Source organism: Coregonus lavaretus (genome assembly GCF_964263955.1).
Source record: "Coregonus lavaretus genome assembly, chromosome: 27".
In the NCBI taxonomy this organism is placed as follows: Eukaryota; Metazoa; Chordata; class Actinopteri; order Salmoniformes; family Salmonidae; genus Coregonus; species Coregonus lavaretus.
Window position 1 is genome coordinate 30009585 of NC_140014.1, and position 17789 is coordinate 30027373.

The 17789-nt window shown below is 42.2% G+C and overlaps 1 protein-coding gene across 1 annotated transcript in view; it reads right to left on the bottom strand.

Annotated features, from left to right (window-relative positions):
• Positions 1–17789, bottom strand: part of LOC311102887 (tetratricopeptide repeat protein 7B-like) — a 91512-nt gene continuing 73723 nt past the window's right edge. The window contains exons 18-20 of the mRNA XM_084144345.1: positions 16815–16955; positions 14239–14441; positions 1–60 (exon numbers count right to left, since the gene is read on the bottom strand). Of these exons, the coding sequence (XP_084000471.1) occupies positions 28–60; positions 14239–14441; positions 16815–16955 (377 nt within the window). The 3' untranslated portion in view covers positions 1–27. The remainder of the gene's footprint in view (positions 61–14238; positions 14442–16814; positions 16956–17789) is intronic.

Genomic DNA, 17789 nt, shown 5'->3' on the forward strand with positions numbered 1-17789 from the left:
TCATTGCTACAGTAGATAAATAATACTTCACAGGACAACCTTGATGATTTTCCCCCAAGGCTCCATGGAGAGAAATGTGTTTAAACAGATACAGAGACGTACAGATACAGAGACAAAGAGACAAAGAGACAGACAGACAGACACAGACAGACAGACAGACAGACAGACAGACAGACAGACAGACAGACAGACAGACAGACAGACAGACAGACAGAGAGAGAGAGAGAGAGAGAGAGAGAGAGAGAGAGAGAGAGAGAGAGAGAGGAGAGAGAGAGAGAGAGAGAGGAGAGAGAGAGAAGAGAGAGAGAGAGAGAGAGAGAGAGAGAGAGAGAAAAGATGACATGTAAAGTGTGAAGCGCTCCATATTTATCCTAAACCACATAAATAACAACACTGGACACTATGGAACACAAAGCTTTTACTATCTTATCCTGGAATATACAAGAACTGAGGTAATCTGCCTTTGGCCTAAAGAGCAGGAACACAGACTTCACCAAAGAAATCAGAAATACAGGCATTGTCATCCTGCAAGAAACATGGTAACCTAGAGGGCACTGGTTGTCCTTTAGGTTCCAGAGAGCTGGTAGTCCCATCCACCAAACCACCAGGTGTTACACAGGGAAGAGACTCAGGGGGTATGCTAATTTGGTGTAACCCACTCCATTAAATTAATCAAAACAGGAACATTTTACATTTGGCTAGAAAATGATATTTTTATTTTATTTATTTATTTCACCTTTATTTAACCAGGTAAGCCAGTTGAGAACAAGTTCTCATTTACAACTGCGACCTGGCCAAGATAAAGCATAGCAGTGCGATAAAAACAACAACACAGAGTTACATATGGAATAAACAAAACGTACAGTCAATAAATAACAATAGAAAATCTATATACAGTGTGTGCAAATGTAGTAAGTTATGGAGGTAAATAAATAAAAAAGTATATCAGTTTCACTTAAGGACCAAAGGATTGACAGCCGTCCCATATAGATTGCAAAATAGTTGGGAAGAGATCTTTGACGTACCGATCCCATGGCATAGTGTTTATGAACTGACACGCAAAACGACACCGGATTCAAAAATTAGAATCTTTCAATTTAAATTATTATATAAAATTCTTGCTACCAATAGAATGTTATTTATATGGGGAATACAATCTTCCCAGCTCTGCAGATTTAGCTGTGAAGAGATAGAATCATTAGATCATTTGTTTTGGTTCTGTCCATTTGTAGCTTGTTTTTGGACACAGGTCCAGGAATGGCTAAAGGATTGCAATATTTACCTGGAACTAACCTTGCAGATAGCATTACTGGGTGATCTGAAAAGTCATAGTCAATCAATCAATAATATAATAATACTTTTAGCAAAAATGTTTATTTTTAATTCACAATCTGTAGAAGCAATGAGAATAGAAAGGTTCAGAACTTTTGTAAAACATCACAGTACGGTTGAAATATATATGGCAAATAGAAATCCTATATGGATGGTGTTAAGAGATAGATGGGAGGTATTGAATAGAGTTGAAGGATGGGACTAATAACAAATAACAACAAATAATAACAAAGATAGCTAATAATGTAAGCATTCTGTGTCCATAATAAGTATATAGGTTGTATGTTGGGAGCTTTTGGGAAAGAGCACAGTTAGAAAGATATGGCATTTAGAAGCAAACCGGATGGACATCATGAAAATGATCGGAGAGGTTGAGAGTAGAAGAAGTTCAGGAGAAAAAAATAAATATATATATATATATATATATATATATATATATATATAGATATAGAATTATTGTAAAATTAACTCTGTCCATAAGGTGTAGATAGTAAGTATAGACCGGAAGTAGAGGCCTGGGCGTTGTTGTTCACTAATTTACTCCAAGTAGGGAAAGGATGGTGGGGTTGAAAAGTAATAAAGGGGAATATATATATAAAAAATAAAAATAAACATGGGGGATTGGAAGTGATGCAGACAATTACATTGATAGAAGATACAATCTATCTGCAATATTAAGCTGATCCATCCCCCCCCAAAAAAAAAAAAAAAAAAAAAAAAAAAAAATTTATGGAGGTAAGGCAATAAATAGGCCATAGTGCAAAATAATTACAATTGAGTATTAACACTGGAATGATAGATGTGCAGAAGATGATGTGCAAATATAGATACTGGGGTGCAAATTAGCAAAATAAATAACAATATGGGGATGAGGTAGTTGGGTGGGCTAATTTCAGATGGGCTGTTGTACAGGTGCAGTGATCGGTAAGCTGCTCTGACAACTGATGCTTAAAGTTAGTGAGGGAGATAAGAGTCTCCAGCTTCAGAGATTTTTGCAGTTCGTTCCAGTCATTTGATCTCAACAGAGAAAAATGTCCTCCTGTGTGCTACCTATATCCCCCCACTAGAACCCACGTCCATTAATGAAGACAGCTTCTCCATCCTAGAGGTAGAGGTCAATCATTTCCAGGCCCAGGGAAACGTACTAGTCTGTGGTAACCTAAATGCCAGAACTGGACAAGAACCTGACATTCTCAGCACACAGGGGGCAAACATCCACCTGGAGGTGACAGCATTCTCTCCCAAATATGACCCCCTAGACACAACTACGACAAAACAACCAACAAAAATGGTTCACAACTCTTGCAGCTCTGTCGCACACTGGGTCTGTACATAGTCAATGGTAGGCTTCGAGGGGACTCCTACGGTAGGTATACCTACAGCTCATCCCTTGGCAGTAGTACTGTAAATTACTTTATCACAGACCTCAACCCATAGTCTCTCAGAGCGTTCACATTCAGCCCAGTGACACCCCTATCAGATCACAGCCTACTTGAACAGAGCAATACTCAATCATGAGGCATCAAAGCCGAACAAACTGCATACTATTAAGAAACGCCATAGATGTCAGGAAAGTAGTGTAGAGACCTACCAAAAAACTATTGGGCAACAACAAATCCAATACCTTTTAGACAACTTCTTGGACAAAACGTTTCACTGCAATAGTGAAGGTATAAACTTGGCAGTAGAAAGCCTAAACTGTATATTTGATCTTTCATCTTCCCTATCAAATCTAAAAATGTCAAGCAAACAACCTAAGAAAATTAACAACAATGACAAATGCTTTGATGAAGAATGCAAAACCCTAAGAAAGAAATTGAGAAACCTATCCAACCAAAAACACAGGGACCCAGAAGACCTGAGCCTATGCATTCACTATGGTGAAACACTAAAACACTAAGAAAAAAGAAGGAACAGCACATCAGAAATCAGCTCAATGTAATTAAAGAATCCATAGAATCTAACCACATCTGGGAAAATTGGAACACACTAAACAAACAACACAAAAATTTAGATGTATGGATAAACCACTTCTCAAATCTTTTCAGCTCTATAACAAAGAACAAACAGCAAAAAAATATACATGATCAACTACAAATCTTAGAATCAGCTATTAAAGATTACCAGAACCCACTGGATTCTCCAATTACATTGAAAGAACTACAGGACAAAATACAAACCCTCCAACCCCAAAAGGCATGTGGTGTTGATGGTATCCTAAATGAAATGATAAATCACACCACCAATTCCAATTGGCTATACTTAAACTCTTTAACATCATCCTCAGCTCTGGCATATTCCCCAATATTTGGAACCAAGGACTGATCACTCCAATTCACAAAAAGTGGAGACAAATTTTACCCCAATAATTACAGTGGAATCTGCGTCAACAGCAATCCCTGCACACCCTTATTGATAAACAAACAAAACAAAACAAAAGCAAAGTCTTTTGACTCAATTTGGCATGAGGGTCTGCTACACAAATTGATGGAAAGCGGTGTCGGGGGGGAAAAACATCACATTATAAAATCAATGTACACAAACAACAAGTGTGCAGTTAAAATTGGCAATAAACACACAGATGTCTTTCCTCAGGGCTGTGGGGTGAGACAGGGATGCAGCTTGGGCCCCACCCTCTTCAACATACAGTACTAGTCAAAAGTTTTGACACACCTACTCATTCCAGGGTTTTTCTTTATTTTTACTATTTTCTACATTGTAGAATAATAGTGAAGACATCAAAAATATGAAATAACACATATGGAATCATGTAGTAACCAAAAAAGTGTTAAACAAATCAAAATATATTTTATATTTGAGATTCTTCAAAGTAGCCACCCTTTGCCTTTGACAGCTTTGCACACTCTTGGCATTCTCTCAACCAGCTTCATGAGGTAGTCACCTGGAATGCACTACAATTAACAGGTGTGCCTTGTTAAAAGTTAATTTGTGGAATTTCTTTCCTTCTTAATGCATTTGAGCCAATCAGTTATGTTGTGACAAGGTAGGGGTTGTATACAGAAGATATCCCTATTTGGTAAAAGACCAAGTCCATATTATGGAAAGAACAGCTCAAATAAGCAAAGCGAAACGACAGTCCATCATTACTTTAAGACATGAAGGTCAGTCAATACGGAACATTTCAAGAACTTTGAAAGTTTCTTCAAGTGCAGTCGCAAAAACCATCAAGCACTATGATAAAACTGGCTCTCATGTAGACCACCACAGTGGATAAGTTCATTAGAGTTAACTGCACTTCAGATTGCAGCCCAAATAAATGCTTCACGAGTTCAAGTAAAAGACACATCTCAACATCAACTGTTCAGAGGAGACTGCGTGAATCAAGCCTTCATGGTCGAATTGCTGCAAAGAAACCACTACTAAAGGACACTAATAAGAAGAAGAGACTTGCTTGGGCCAAGAAACACGAGCAATGGACATTAGACCGGTGGAAATCTGTCCTTTGGTCTGATGAGTCCAAATTTGAGATTTTTGGTTCCAACCGCCGTGTCTTTGTGAGACGCAGAGTAGGTGAACGGATGATCTCCGCATGGCTGGTTCCCACCGTGAAGCATGGAGGAGGAGGTGTGATGGTGCTTTGCTGGTGACACTGTCAGTGATGTATTTAGAATTCAAGGCACACTTAACCAGCATGGCTACCACAGCATTCTGCAGCGATACGCCATCCCATCTGGTTTGCGATTAGTGGGACTATCATTTGTTTTTCAACAGGACAATGACCAAAAACAGGCTGTGTAAGGGTTTTTTGATCAAGAAGGAAAGTGATGGAGTGCTGCATCAGATGACCTGGTCTCCACAATCACCCGACCTCAACCCAATTGAGATGGTTTGGGGTGAGTTGGACCGCAGAGTGAAGGAAAAGCAGCCAACAAGTGCTCAGCATATGTGGGAACTCCTTCAAGACTGTTGGAAAAGCATTCCTCGTGAAGCTGGTTGAGAGAATGCCAAGAGTGTGCAAAGCTGCCATCAAGGCAAAGGGTGGCTACTTTGAAGAATCTAACATCTAAAATATATTTTGATTTGTTCAACACTTTTTTGGTTACTACATAATTCCATGTGTTATTTCATTGTTTTGATGTCTTCACTATTATTCTACAATGTAGAAAATAGTAAAAATAAAGAAAAACCCTTGAATGAGTAGGTGTGTCCAAACTTTTGACTGGTACTGTATATATATCAATGAATTGGCGAGGGCACTAAAACAGTCTGCAGCACCCGACCTCCCCCTACTGACTCAGAAATAAAATGTCTACTCATTGCAGATGATCTGGTGCTTCTGTCCCCAACCAAGGAGGGCCTACAGCAGCACCTAGATCTTCTGCACAGATCCTGTCACACTTGAGCCCTGACAGTGAATCTCAGTAGACAAAAATAATGGTGTTCCAAAAAAGGTCCAGTAGCTAGGACAACAAGTACAAATTCTATCTAGACACCGTTGCCCTAGAGCACACAAAGAGCTTTACCTACCTCGGCCTAAACATCAACACCACAGGTAACTTCCACAAGCATGTGAAGACACAAGGCCTTCTACACCATCAAAACAAACATAAAAATCGACAACCCAGAATTCACAAAAAACATACTTTGTGTACAACGCAAAATTCCAAACAATGCATGCAGAGCAGAATTAGGACTATACCCGCTAGTTACAATTCTACAACCACCTAAAAAGGAAGCAATGCCCACACATTCCCCAACAAAGCCCTCACCTACAGAGAGATGAACCTCAGACAGCTGGTCCTGGGGCTCTGTTCAAAAACACAAACAGACCCCACAGAGCCCCAGGACAGCAACACAATTAGACCCAACCAAAGTATGAGAAAACAAAAAGATACCGATTTGACACGATAGAAAGAATCAACCAAAAAACAGGAAATTGTTTTCCTAAACAGATAGTACACAGTGGAAGAACACATATGTATCTTCCCCTACTATTCATACTACAACTACACTGAACAAAAATATAAACGCAACATGAAACAATTTCTAAGATTTAACTGAGGTCCAGTTCATATAAGGAAATCAGTCAATTTAAATAAATTCATTAGGACCTAATCTACAGATTTCACATGACTGGGAATACAGATATGCATCTGTTGGTCACAGATACCTTAAAAAAAAGGTAGGGTTGTGGATCAGAAAACCAGTCAGTATCTGGTGAGACCACTATTTGCCTCATGCAGCGTGACACATCTCCTTCGCATAAAGTTGATCAGGCTGTTGATTGTGGCCTGTGGAATGTTGTCATACTCCTCTTCCATGGCTCTGCAATGTTGCTGGAACTTGCCGGGAACTGGAACACGCTGTCGTACACGTCGATCCAGAGCATCCCAAACATGCTCAATGGGTGACATGTCTGTTGAGTATGCAGGCCATGGAAGAACTGGGACATTTTCAGAATCCAGGAATTGTGTACAGATCCTTGCGACATGGGGCCGTGCATTATCTTGCTGGAACATGAGGTGATGACGGAGGATGAATGGCACAACAATGGGCCTTAGGATCTTGTCACGGTATCTCTGTGCATTCAAATTGCCATAGATCAAATGCAATTGTGTTCGTTGTCCGTAGCTTATGCATGCCCATCCCATAACCCCACCCACCATGGGGCACTCTGTTCACAACGTTGACATTAGCAAACCGCTCGCCCACACGACGCCATACAATAAAATAAAAGGCCACTTTTAACATGTGCAGTTTTGTCACAACACAATGCCACAGATGTCTCAAGTTGAGGGAGCGTGTCTGACATCTGCCCGGTACAGTTGAAACCGGGATTCATCCGTGAAGAGCAGACTTCGCCAATGGCACGCTCCCTCAAAACTTGAGACATCTGTGGCATTGTGTTGTGACAAAACTGCACATTTTAATCAGCTTCTTGATATGCCACACCTGCCAGGTGGATGGATTATCTTGGCAAAGGAGAAATGCTCACTAACAGGGACATAAACACATTTGTGCAAATTTATTTAGATAAATACGCTTTTTGTGCGTATGTAAAATGAAACATGGGACCAACACTTTACATGTTGTGTTTATATTTTTGTTCAATGTATTTGCACATTGCTAAAACACTGTACATAGCTGATAATATAACACTTGAAATGTCTATCTATTTGAAACCTTTTTGAATAAAATATTTACTGTTAAATTCATATAGTTTTTTGTTGATGTTGTTTTGTGTCTTCTCACTTTTGTTTATTGTTTAGTTCACTTGCTTTGGCAATGTAAACAAGTTTCCCATTCCAATAAAGCCCCTTTGAATTGAATTGGGAGAGAGAGACCAACAGATACAGAGACAAACAGAGAGAGAGAGAGTGAGAGAGAGCCCAGTCAGCACAGTTAGAGGCCAGGGAGGGCCCTCTTCTGTCTGGGGTAAAGGCCCCACCCAGTGCCTCTGCACCCCTCCACAGTGCTCCGATTGATTGACAGAAAGAGGGGTGTGTGTGTGCCCCCCCTGCTCCCCCGTCCCTGAGCTGACAGGCTGATGATGAGATGTGACAAGCCTGCTTATTGCTGGGACAAACAAGACAGACGCCAAAATAAAATAAAAAATCCTAAGCTCAGATACAGCAGAACTGACACAGAGTGATGGTGTGGCTGTGGCACCGGCTACTGTGAGCTGCTACGATGCTTAATTACCCAAAAGTGTGTGTGTGTGTGTGTGTGTGTAAAGGAAAGCAGGACTGGCCTTTCACTGCAGCCAGAGACAGACACAGACAGACTGGCAGGGTTACTTTGAGGTGTTGTATAAAGGTTAGACCTACACTCTGATTCATACTGTTGGCTTTCTCTAAGGGTTGAGAAACGGTTAACAATGTATTTATGGAGGAGGAGCCATAGACAAACTGCTCCACGGGAGAAACAGATCAGCATTAGAAAACACTGATTACACTGCTTAGCCATGCAGTCAGTGTGCATACTCATACAAGTATCAGCTTTCACTCAAAGATTGCTTGATCCTAGAGCTGGCCGCCCGGCCAAACTGAGCAATCGGGGGAGAAGGGCCCAAACATTGCATGTTCAAACCCCACATGTGCATATTGTGAACATATATGGTTGTGTTTGTATGATTAAATGCTGCTCAAATGTCCCATGAATGAAATTAAAATGGTGTCTATATCACCTTGTAGTGGGCCTACAACGCCGTCCTCAAATGAATTAACATTAAGTCTGGAGAGCAACATAATGGGGATGCATTCCAATCTGCTTTAAGGAACAACACATTTTCATGCTGAGAATGTTGTGGTAATACTAGGTAAAACTTAAATAGAACATTTTCTAAATGTTATGAGGATATCCAAGAAAAGCTAAAATGAATATTGCGGGAACGTCTATGGAATATTATGTTAAACCTAAAACAAATATGTTTTGATTGTCATAAAAACTGACTGATTTGGAAATTGTGGAACATTATGCACCATTAAGGGAATGTCATGTGCAAAATAACTTAAACATTGTATGAATGTCATTACAAATGAGAATATAGTTGTGTTTGGGGACTGTTCCCACAACCTAATTCAATGTTCTGGGAACATTTAAAGAACTCAGTAAGTGCACACTGATACAAACATTATCTGAATGTCAGCACAACTGGACAATTTTAGTGTTTTGAGAACCTCTCTCTTGTCATATTCCCAAAATGTTCCCACAAACTAAAGAAACATTCTGGGAGCTTTTAAAGAACAGACAAAATGTTTTCTGGGAACGTTCTTGTAACATCAGGTGAATGTTTTTTGCACCCTAAAACATTGTAGAATCATCCGCACAACTGGACAGTTTGTATTTTTGGAACATATCTTTTGTGATGTCCCCACAATGTTCTCACCAGACTGTTCCCATAACCTAATGAAACATTCTGGGAGCTTTTAAAGAACAGACTAAATGTGTTCTGTGAACGTTCTTGCAAGATCAGGTGAATGTTTTATACAAACGTATAATCATCAGCACGACTAGACAGTTTTTGTGTTATGAGAACATTTGCAGCGACCTAACAAATGTTCTGGAAACTTCCACAGAACCAATTTTGGTATGCTGGGAAAACATTAGGGTCTTTTTCTATAAACTAGGTTACCAGTGAAGATGTCCTACACTGGACAACCTGTTACAGCTGTTGGTAAGTCATTGATAATAATTGGCAATTTTTTTTCATGTCATTACTTTAAGATATAAGGGGGGAACATATTTATATTCAATAAAATTCATGAGTTGTTTAAAGGGATACTTTGGGATTTTGGCAATGATGCCCTTTATCTACTTCACCAGAGTTAGATGAACTCGTGGATACAATCTTTATGTCTCTGTGTCCAGTATGAAGGAAGTTAGAGATATTTGCGCTAACTAGCATTTGTGCCATGGCTGGAAGTGGTTTCTGCTAGCATGCTAGCTGATACCCATATCCTTCCAGTCATTGTGCTAACGCTAGTTAGCATTGGCTCACAAAACTACAGTGAGGGAAAAAAGTATTTGATCCCCTGCTGATTTTGTATGTTTGCCCACTGACAAAGAAATGATCAGTCTATAATTTTAATGGTAGGTTTATTTGAACAGTGAGAGACAGAATAACAACAAAAAAATCCAGAAAAACGCATGTCAAAAATTTTATAAATTGATTTGCATTTTAATGAGGGAAATAAGTATTTGACCCCCTCTCAATCAGAAAGATTTCTGGCTCCCAGGTGTCTTTTATACAAGTAACGAGCTGAGATTAGGAGCACACTCTTAAAGGGAGTGCTCCTAATCTCAGTTTGTTATCTGTATAAAAGACCTGTCCACAGAAGCAATCAATCAATCAGATTCCAAACTCTCCACCATGGCCAAGACCAAAGAGCTCTCCAAGGATGTCAGGGACAAGATTGTAGACCTACACAAGGCTGGAATGGGCTACAAGACCATCGCCAAGCAGCTTGGTGAGAAGGTGACAACAGTTGGTGCGAATATTCGCAAATGGAAGAAACACAAAATAACTGTCAATCTCCCTCGGCCTGGGGCTCCATGCAAGATCTCACCTCGTGGAGTTGCAATGATCATGAGAATGGTGAGGAATCAGCCCAGAACTACACAGGAGGATCTTGTCAATGATCTCAAGGCAGCTGGGACAATAGTCACCAAGAAAACAATTGGTAACACACTACGCCGTGAAGGACTGAAATCCTGCAGCGCCCGCAAGGTCCCCCTGCTCAAGAAAGCACATATACAGGGCCATCTGAAGTTTGCCAATGAACATCTGAATGATTCAGAGGAGAACTGGGTGAAAGTGTTGTGGTCAGATGAGACCAAAATGGAGCTCTTTGGCATCAACTCAACTCGCCGTGTTTGGAGGAGGAGGAATGCTGCCTATGACCCCAAGAACACCATCCCCACCGTCAAACATGGAGGTGGAAACATTATGCTTTGGGGGTGTTTTTCTGCTAAGGGGACAGGACAACTTCACCGCATCAAAGGGACGATGGACGGGGCCATGTACCGTCAAATCTTGTGTGAGAACCTCCTTCCCTCAGCCAGGGCATTGAAAATGGGTCGTGGATGGGTATTCCAGCATGACAATGACCCAAAACACACGGCCAAGGCAACAAAGGAGTGGCTCAAGAAGAAGCACATTAAGGTCCTAGAGTGGCCTAGCCAGTCTCCAGACCTTAATCCCATAGAAAATCTGTGGAGGGAGCTGAAGGTTCGAGTTGCCAAATGTCAGCTTCGAAACCTTAATGACTTGGAGAAGATCTGCAAAGAGGAGTGGAACAAAATCCCTCCTGAGATGTATGCAAACCTGGTGGCCAACTACCAAAAATGGTATCTAGGAGTTCATCTGACTCTGGGGAAGTAGATAAATGGCATCATTGCCAAAATCCCTAAGTATCCTTTTAACCCTTTCTTATGGTTGGTGTCTTGATGGATTTGTGTGACATAAAACATAACTTTTCTGTCCTTGAATTTATGTCAGGGAAAGTTGTCGTTATATCATATATTATGCATTAATCAGTTAAATTAGACATTGTACGAATCCTCTGCTGGATCTAGCTGTTAGACAGTGTTTTGTATAGAGATCTCAGAAATGCAGTGTAACAACGTAACATTTTGGTCTCCTTATGTTACGGGGTGAAAACAGTTTTTATGGGCACACAAATCCACCAAAAATGTATGCGATTGCAAAATCGAATGCTTGTAACCGAAAGAGTCACATTACCTTGATACTTAAAACCTAAATCGATAGTGTCATTAACGTGGTTCTTCAATAATTATGCATAATACTTGTTGGATGCGCATTTGGTGTTGAGCTGTTTAATTACCCCATGATATTTTCACACATCATCATCTGATCCAGGAAGGAATTTTCTGAATGATAGGTCAAGTGACGAACAGCTGTTGTGATAGCGCATGCGATGGTGTTTCATTCGTTACGCTGGAGAAGACAGTGTTGTGCCTGGAACCACGTTGGATCTAATATCCCTAGCGAATTGATGTTGATCATCTGTTGTTGTCTGCTTGATTTACAGCAGGGTCTCGTTAGATTTAACAGAGAAAGCATCAAGGTAATGAGTTAATGTTTTCATATGTTTTTGTGCCTTGGATTGGACACCGAGTCTACTGTGCGCAATTGTGTAGGATAGACTATTGCGCAACACCCAACGATATTCCTATAAATTATTCTGTATATAATGACAACAAATTACATAGCCTAGTGGGCATATTCACAATATGATCTGGTAACATGTCAAATACTTTTTGGTTTCCATGTTACACCTGCAATTTTAAACAATACAAGGGGGCTTGAAGAAGCCTACTTGAATTTAAATTTGGAGCTCAGAAATTCAAGTACTGGACTAGGCCTACCTTGAAAACCAGACATTTCCTCAATTTGGTGCTTGAAAAGTTATTGTAATTATTGTAGCCAATTTATACGTTTCCCTGCTCCCTTATAATTATCTGGGATTTCATTTTTGGTCGCTTTCTCATTATAAAAACAGTGATGGTGAGATTGCTTTATTATGTGTGCCTGCTTCGGCCATATAGGCTACAGAAAAATCGTCATGCATACATCCAATTGATTTAGTCAGGTAAGTCCACATGTTTCCAAATGTTATCATCCTAATGTTAGACAAAACCCTAAATAGAAATGAATGGGAATCTTAGCTAATGTTCTGGGAATGTTCCCGGTTTGCTGGGTTAACACAAAAACTGACACAACAAATGAGAGGAGAGGTAAGAAGACGATGCTCAGGCTAATTCTGTTTCACAGCAGAATGTGGTGGGTTCTTCTGGGTTTCTTCCGTCTAAAAGTCAAAGCTGTATCAGTAGAATTCTCTCTCTCTCCTTCCTGCTCTCTCTCTCTGTCCCCTTCTCTCTCTCCCGTCTACTCTCCATCTCTCCCCCCTCTCTCTCCATCCCTTTGTCCATCCATCCCTCTCTCTCCCCATCCCTCTCTCTCCCAGACAGTCAGAGTGGTAGAGTGATGCATGCATGGCCCTCCACTAACTGGCCTATCAGGGCAGAGGGATGGAGGGAGGGAGGGAAGGGTGGAGAAAGAGAGGGGAGCGAGAGAGATGGAGGCCTATAAATCGTGCTGTACAGTGTGCCAGACCCATTACTACTTCCCTTTATCAGCTCTGACAAACAGGCTGACTGACAAACGACACTCTGCATCCCAGACACACGCCAGACCAATCACACCACCCAGCAGCCATCAAACACTACAGCCATCCATCACACCTTTCACAAATTAGTATAGTAACCATCATACCACGCACCAGTCACTCAGGGACTATTCCACTATTCAGCTCAGTAGAGGCACAAGCACACACACCACACACACACACACACACACACACACACACACACACACACTCTTCTTAACATTCTCTGCTGCTGGAGGACTAATCCTGTTCCTGTCTCAGGCTATAGGAGGTTGGGGGGAGCACTGAGGGAGGAGCAACACCTCATCCTGGAGCAACAAGGACACACACACACACACACACACACACACACACACACACACACACACACATGCAGACTACGTGCACACTGCACACACACATTGAAAATTCCCCTGCTTGCAGTGCTAACACAGCAGAATGTGATGGGTTCCTCTGTGTTTATTCCATTAGTCAGTTTACCATGCTGTATTCCCCACCAACCAATCACAAGCTCCCACTTACAATTTCCATAATTGAGTTTCTACTATGAGCTCATCAGATAAGCAGATAGAGAGAGAGAGAGAGAGAGAGAGAGAGAGAGAGAGAGAGAGAGAGAGACTCTCTCATGCAGACTTGTCATCCCCAAAGTGTCTCCTTTGTAATAGAAACTATAAAGCAGCAGTAGCAGTGTGTTAATGCAGGAGATAATGGGGCAAGGACTTCTTTCTTTATGCTCTCTCTCACTTCTCTTTCCAGGTCCATGGAGGTTTCCACTGTTACAATAAGCTTCCCCTCTCTGTCTGCACCACTTCACTATATGACCTGAGACTCCCTCTATAGGGCCTATGGGACTGGGAGGCAGTCATCTATTCCAAGTCCAAGTTGAGTCCAAAGGCCCTAGAATTCGAGTCCAAGTCCAAGTCTGAGTCCTTTATACTCGAGTCCCAAGTCCAGTCATGAGTCCCTTGGTAGTGCTAAAAGCTGCGGTTCAGCAATCTTTCAAGCTATATTTCGTAAGGTATAAAGCTAATTAAGGCTAAACTGCTAATAAAGTAGCTATCTAACATTTGCTGTTGTAGCTAACATGTTGAATTATGCAAGGGAGGAAGACTTTCCAAGTCCAAGTCCAAGTGACTGCTGGTCGAGTCATGAGTCAGGAATCGGAATGGTCTTGACGTGGGTTGGGCTGATGGATAGAGAGAGAGATAGAAGAGAAGATGAGAGGGGAACAGAACAGAAGAGAAGAGAGACTCACCAGTCTCTGCATGGTCTTGACGTGGGTGGGGCTGATAGAGAGGGCCTCCTCATACCAGCGTTTGGCCTCGTCCACATTGCCCCGCAGCTCAGCCACCTGGCCCCGCGTGAACAGCACATTGTGGGACATGGGGAACAGGTTGGCAGCCTCCTGTGTACAGGCCGTAGCCTCCGCAGGCTTGCCCATGCCAATGTACACCTCCGCTAGAAAGAGAAAGAGAGCGAGAGACAGAATAGAGAGAGGAGAGAGTAGAGAGAGAGAGTAGAGAGTAGAGAGAGAGAGAGAGAGAGAGAGAGAGAGAGAGAGAGAGAGAGAGTAGAGAGAGGAGAGAGAGAGCGAAAGAGAAAGAGAGAGTAGAGAGAGGAGAGAGAGAGAGCAAAAGAGAGAGAGAAAGAGAGAGAGAAAGAGAGAGAGAAAGAGAGAGAGAGAGAGAGAGAGAGAGAGAGAGAGAGAGAGGAGAGAGCGAAAGAGAAAGAGAGAGAGGAGAGAGAGAGAGAGAGAGAGAGAGAGAGAGCAAAAGAGAGAGAGAAAGAGAGAGAGAAAGAGAGGAGATAAGGACAGGAGGATGACACACTAACACACAGGTACAGGCGGTGCTCTCCTTGTTCCTGCCAATGTACACCTCCACTAGTGAGAGAAAGAGAGAGACAGGGGAGAGGAGGACCTTAAAGTGACACAGACATACAAACAATAAACTAGGACATACACTGACTGACTGACAGTAGACATACGGACACACAGAGACAGTTTCACACAATCAGATAGACACACACACACACTTCCTGTGGTAATGGGAGATGCAGCAGACCAAAGGGGTGATTGCTGTCTTCTTACTTAATGATTTTATTTGATCTGCAGGGAGAGGAAATGAGAGCATCTAGCAGGTGGCAGCCAGACTGATAAACACACACACACACACCTTATTGCTTTGTCCTTACCTTTCTTAAATAAAGCCCATAGATAATATACAGAGATTTGAGTGACTGTCTTAGTTTTCCAAAGCAATAAAAACTATCCAAAGATCATATCATTTGTTTCATCATCTTCCCTTCGGGTGAAATAGCTAATGATATGAGAAAACATTAACTTAAAGTCATACAATGTTTGTGTGGTGCGCGAGTTTCATTGTGTGAAACTGTCTCTGTGTCTCAGTTCTCCGTGTGTGTGTCTCCAGGCAGGCTGTGCTCTGAGCAGCCAGCTGTGCTGTCCTCATTTGTTGGTCCCAGAGAAAGAAAGGATGTTAAATCTAGGACATCTCCCTATTCTCTGACATTTTGGACAGTTTTCATGGAGCGCCAAAGCTCTGCACGGCCTCCAGCAGTGTGTGTGTGTCAGGTGTGAGTGTGCAGCGGTAGGACGGAGTCAGGCGCAGGACACAGAACTGAGTAACAGACAAACTTTACTCTGAAAGAAACAAATACTAATTCCACGCAGGGAAATAAACCAGCTCACAGCAGTATAAACACCAAACAAAGAACAATCACGCACAAAACCATGAGGGAACCAGAGGGTTAAATAGGGAAATAATCATAACGTGATGGGAACCAGGTGTGTACAATCAAGACAAAACAATTGGAAAAAGAAACGTAGATCGGTGGCAGCTAGAAGACCGGTGACGACGAGCGCCGATAGCCGCCCGCACAAGGAGAGGCACCAACTTCGGCGGAAGTCGTGACAGTGTGTGTGTGTGTGTGTGTGTGTGTGTGTGTGTGTGTAGGATATTGTTTGGGGTTGGTTCACTAAGCCTCAGTAGCACTACTAGTCAGGCAGGTAGTAGCAGCTGGCTGAGGGAGGGGACCATGCTCTGCTCTAGCCTCTACTCCTGCCATTTCAAGGTCCTGCACTGAGAGCTGGAGTGGATTTTTCTCCCTCTCCCTGCATCCCCATGCTTCTCTCTCTCTCTTCTTATCTCTACCTGCGAGTATCTATGCAAGGCCGGTGATAAGGATATTGACCCAATAAAGCAGTGTAGATTCCTTCCCACCTATCGCCCTGCCTGGGTTATGGTAATGTCCCACAGTCAGATCACCTCCCAGGAACATATTATTGATTCCATTAAGCTGCTGTCTGCTAGTAGTCCACCACCCTCCACAACCCCACCTCCCCTGAATCAATGGATTACAACTCCCACACACCCTGCCAATCACTAACAACACACACACACACGCATGAACACAAGTGCACACACACACACACACACACACACACACACACACACACACACACACACTACCATAGCTGTGTTATAGTATGAAAAAAGTGTATGCACTCACTAACTGTAAGTCGCTCTGGATAAGAGCGTCTGCTAAATGACTAAAATGTAAATGTAAATGTAATAGTGGTGTAGTGTACTACTATAGCTGTGTGTTAGTGGTGTAGTGTACTACCATAGCTGTGTGTTAGTGGTGTAGTGTACTACCATAGCTGTGTGTTAGTGGTGTAGTGTACTACCATAGCTGTGTTATAGTGGTGTAGTGTACTACCATAGCTGTGTGTTAGTGGTGTAGTGTACTACCATAGCTGTGTTATAGTGTACTACCATAGCTGTGTGTTAGTGATGTAGAGTCCTACCATACCTGCGTGGAGCCAGATCTGGGCCAGAGTCATCCAAGGATGTAGGGGTCCTTGTTTGGGGGCGCTGCTCTGCATGGAGGAGGCCACCTCTGACAGGGCCTGTTCCACCCGCGATGCCGCCATGGACGTGGCATGGACCGAGCCTGCACACACATACACACGCACGCACGCAGACAGACAGACAGACAGACAGACAGACACACAGACAGACAGACAGACAGACAGACAGACAGACAGACACAGAGAGAGAGACAGAGAGAGAGACAGAGAGAGAGAGAGAGAGGACATGGGAGGAGAGGGGGTCAGCACAGCAGCACCTCCTCTTGGTAAAGGATGCAACTGCAGGCTAACTTTTCTCCACTCATTCTGCATCCATCGTTCAGGACATAAGCTGCACAAAACTTCACACACAGATGGCTTCATGCCTTGACAAAATGCTTCATATTATACAGGCTATACTTTGTCAGCTTTACTAAGTCAGTACCTATTAACTGTCTATTATCCTTGCAAATCACTGATTCACATATCCATGTATAGATGTACAATAACCTGGCTGTAGCTATACAAACTAGGCTAACTGCTTTACATTTGAGATTGGAGTTGGTTGGTTGGAGATACTATTTGGAGTGGAAACTACTTTCCCCCACTCTAAAGAGCAAGAGGGCTTTCATTATAGGCCTCAAAGAGGTTTAGATTAAAGGCCAAATGCATCCTATCTTCAAATCCTGTCAAGAAGATCTAGTGAAAGTGCCAGGGCAAAGAAAAGGCCTGTGATGAATTTAGGGGGGGGGAGAGAAAATATCCCTGGCTATAGAGAGATGTTTTTGATAAAGTCTTGCGAGTTGAGAGTAGAGATTTGACTTGCGTTTAAACTGAAATGTGCTAAGAGGATTTAGTGGAATGGGAACAGGGAACAGCCTCTGGGTTCTCTATCTGCATGGCAGGATTTTTGGTGAGGCACACAAGGCCACTTCATA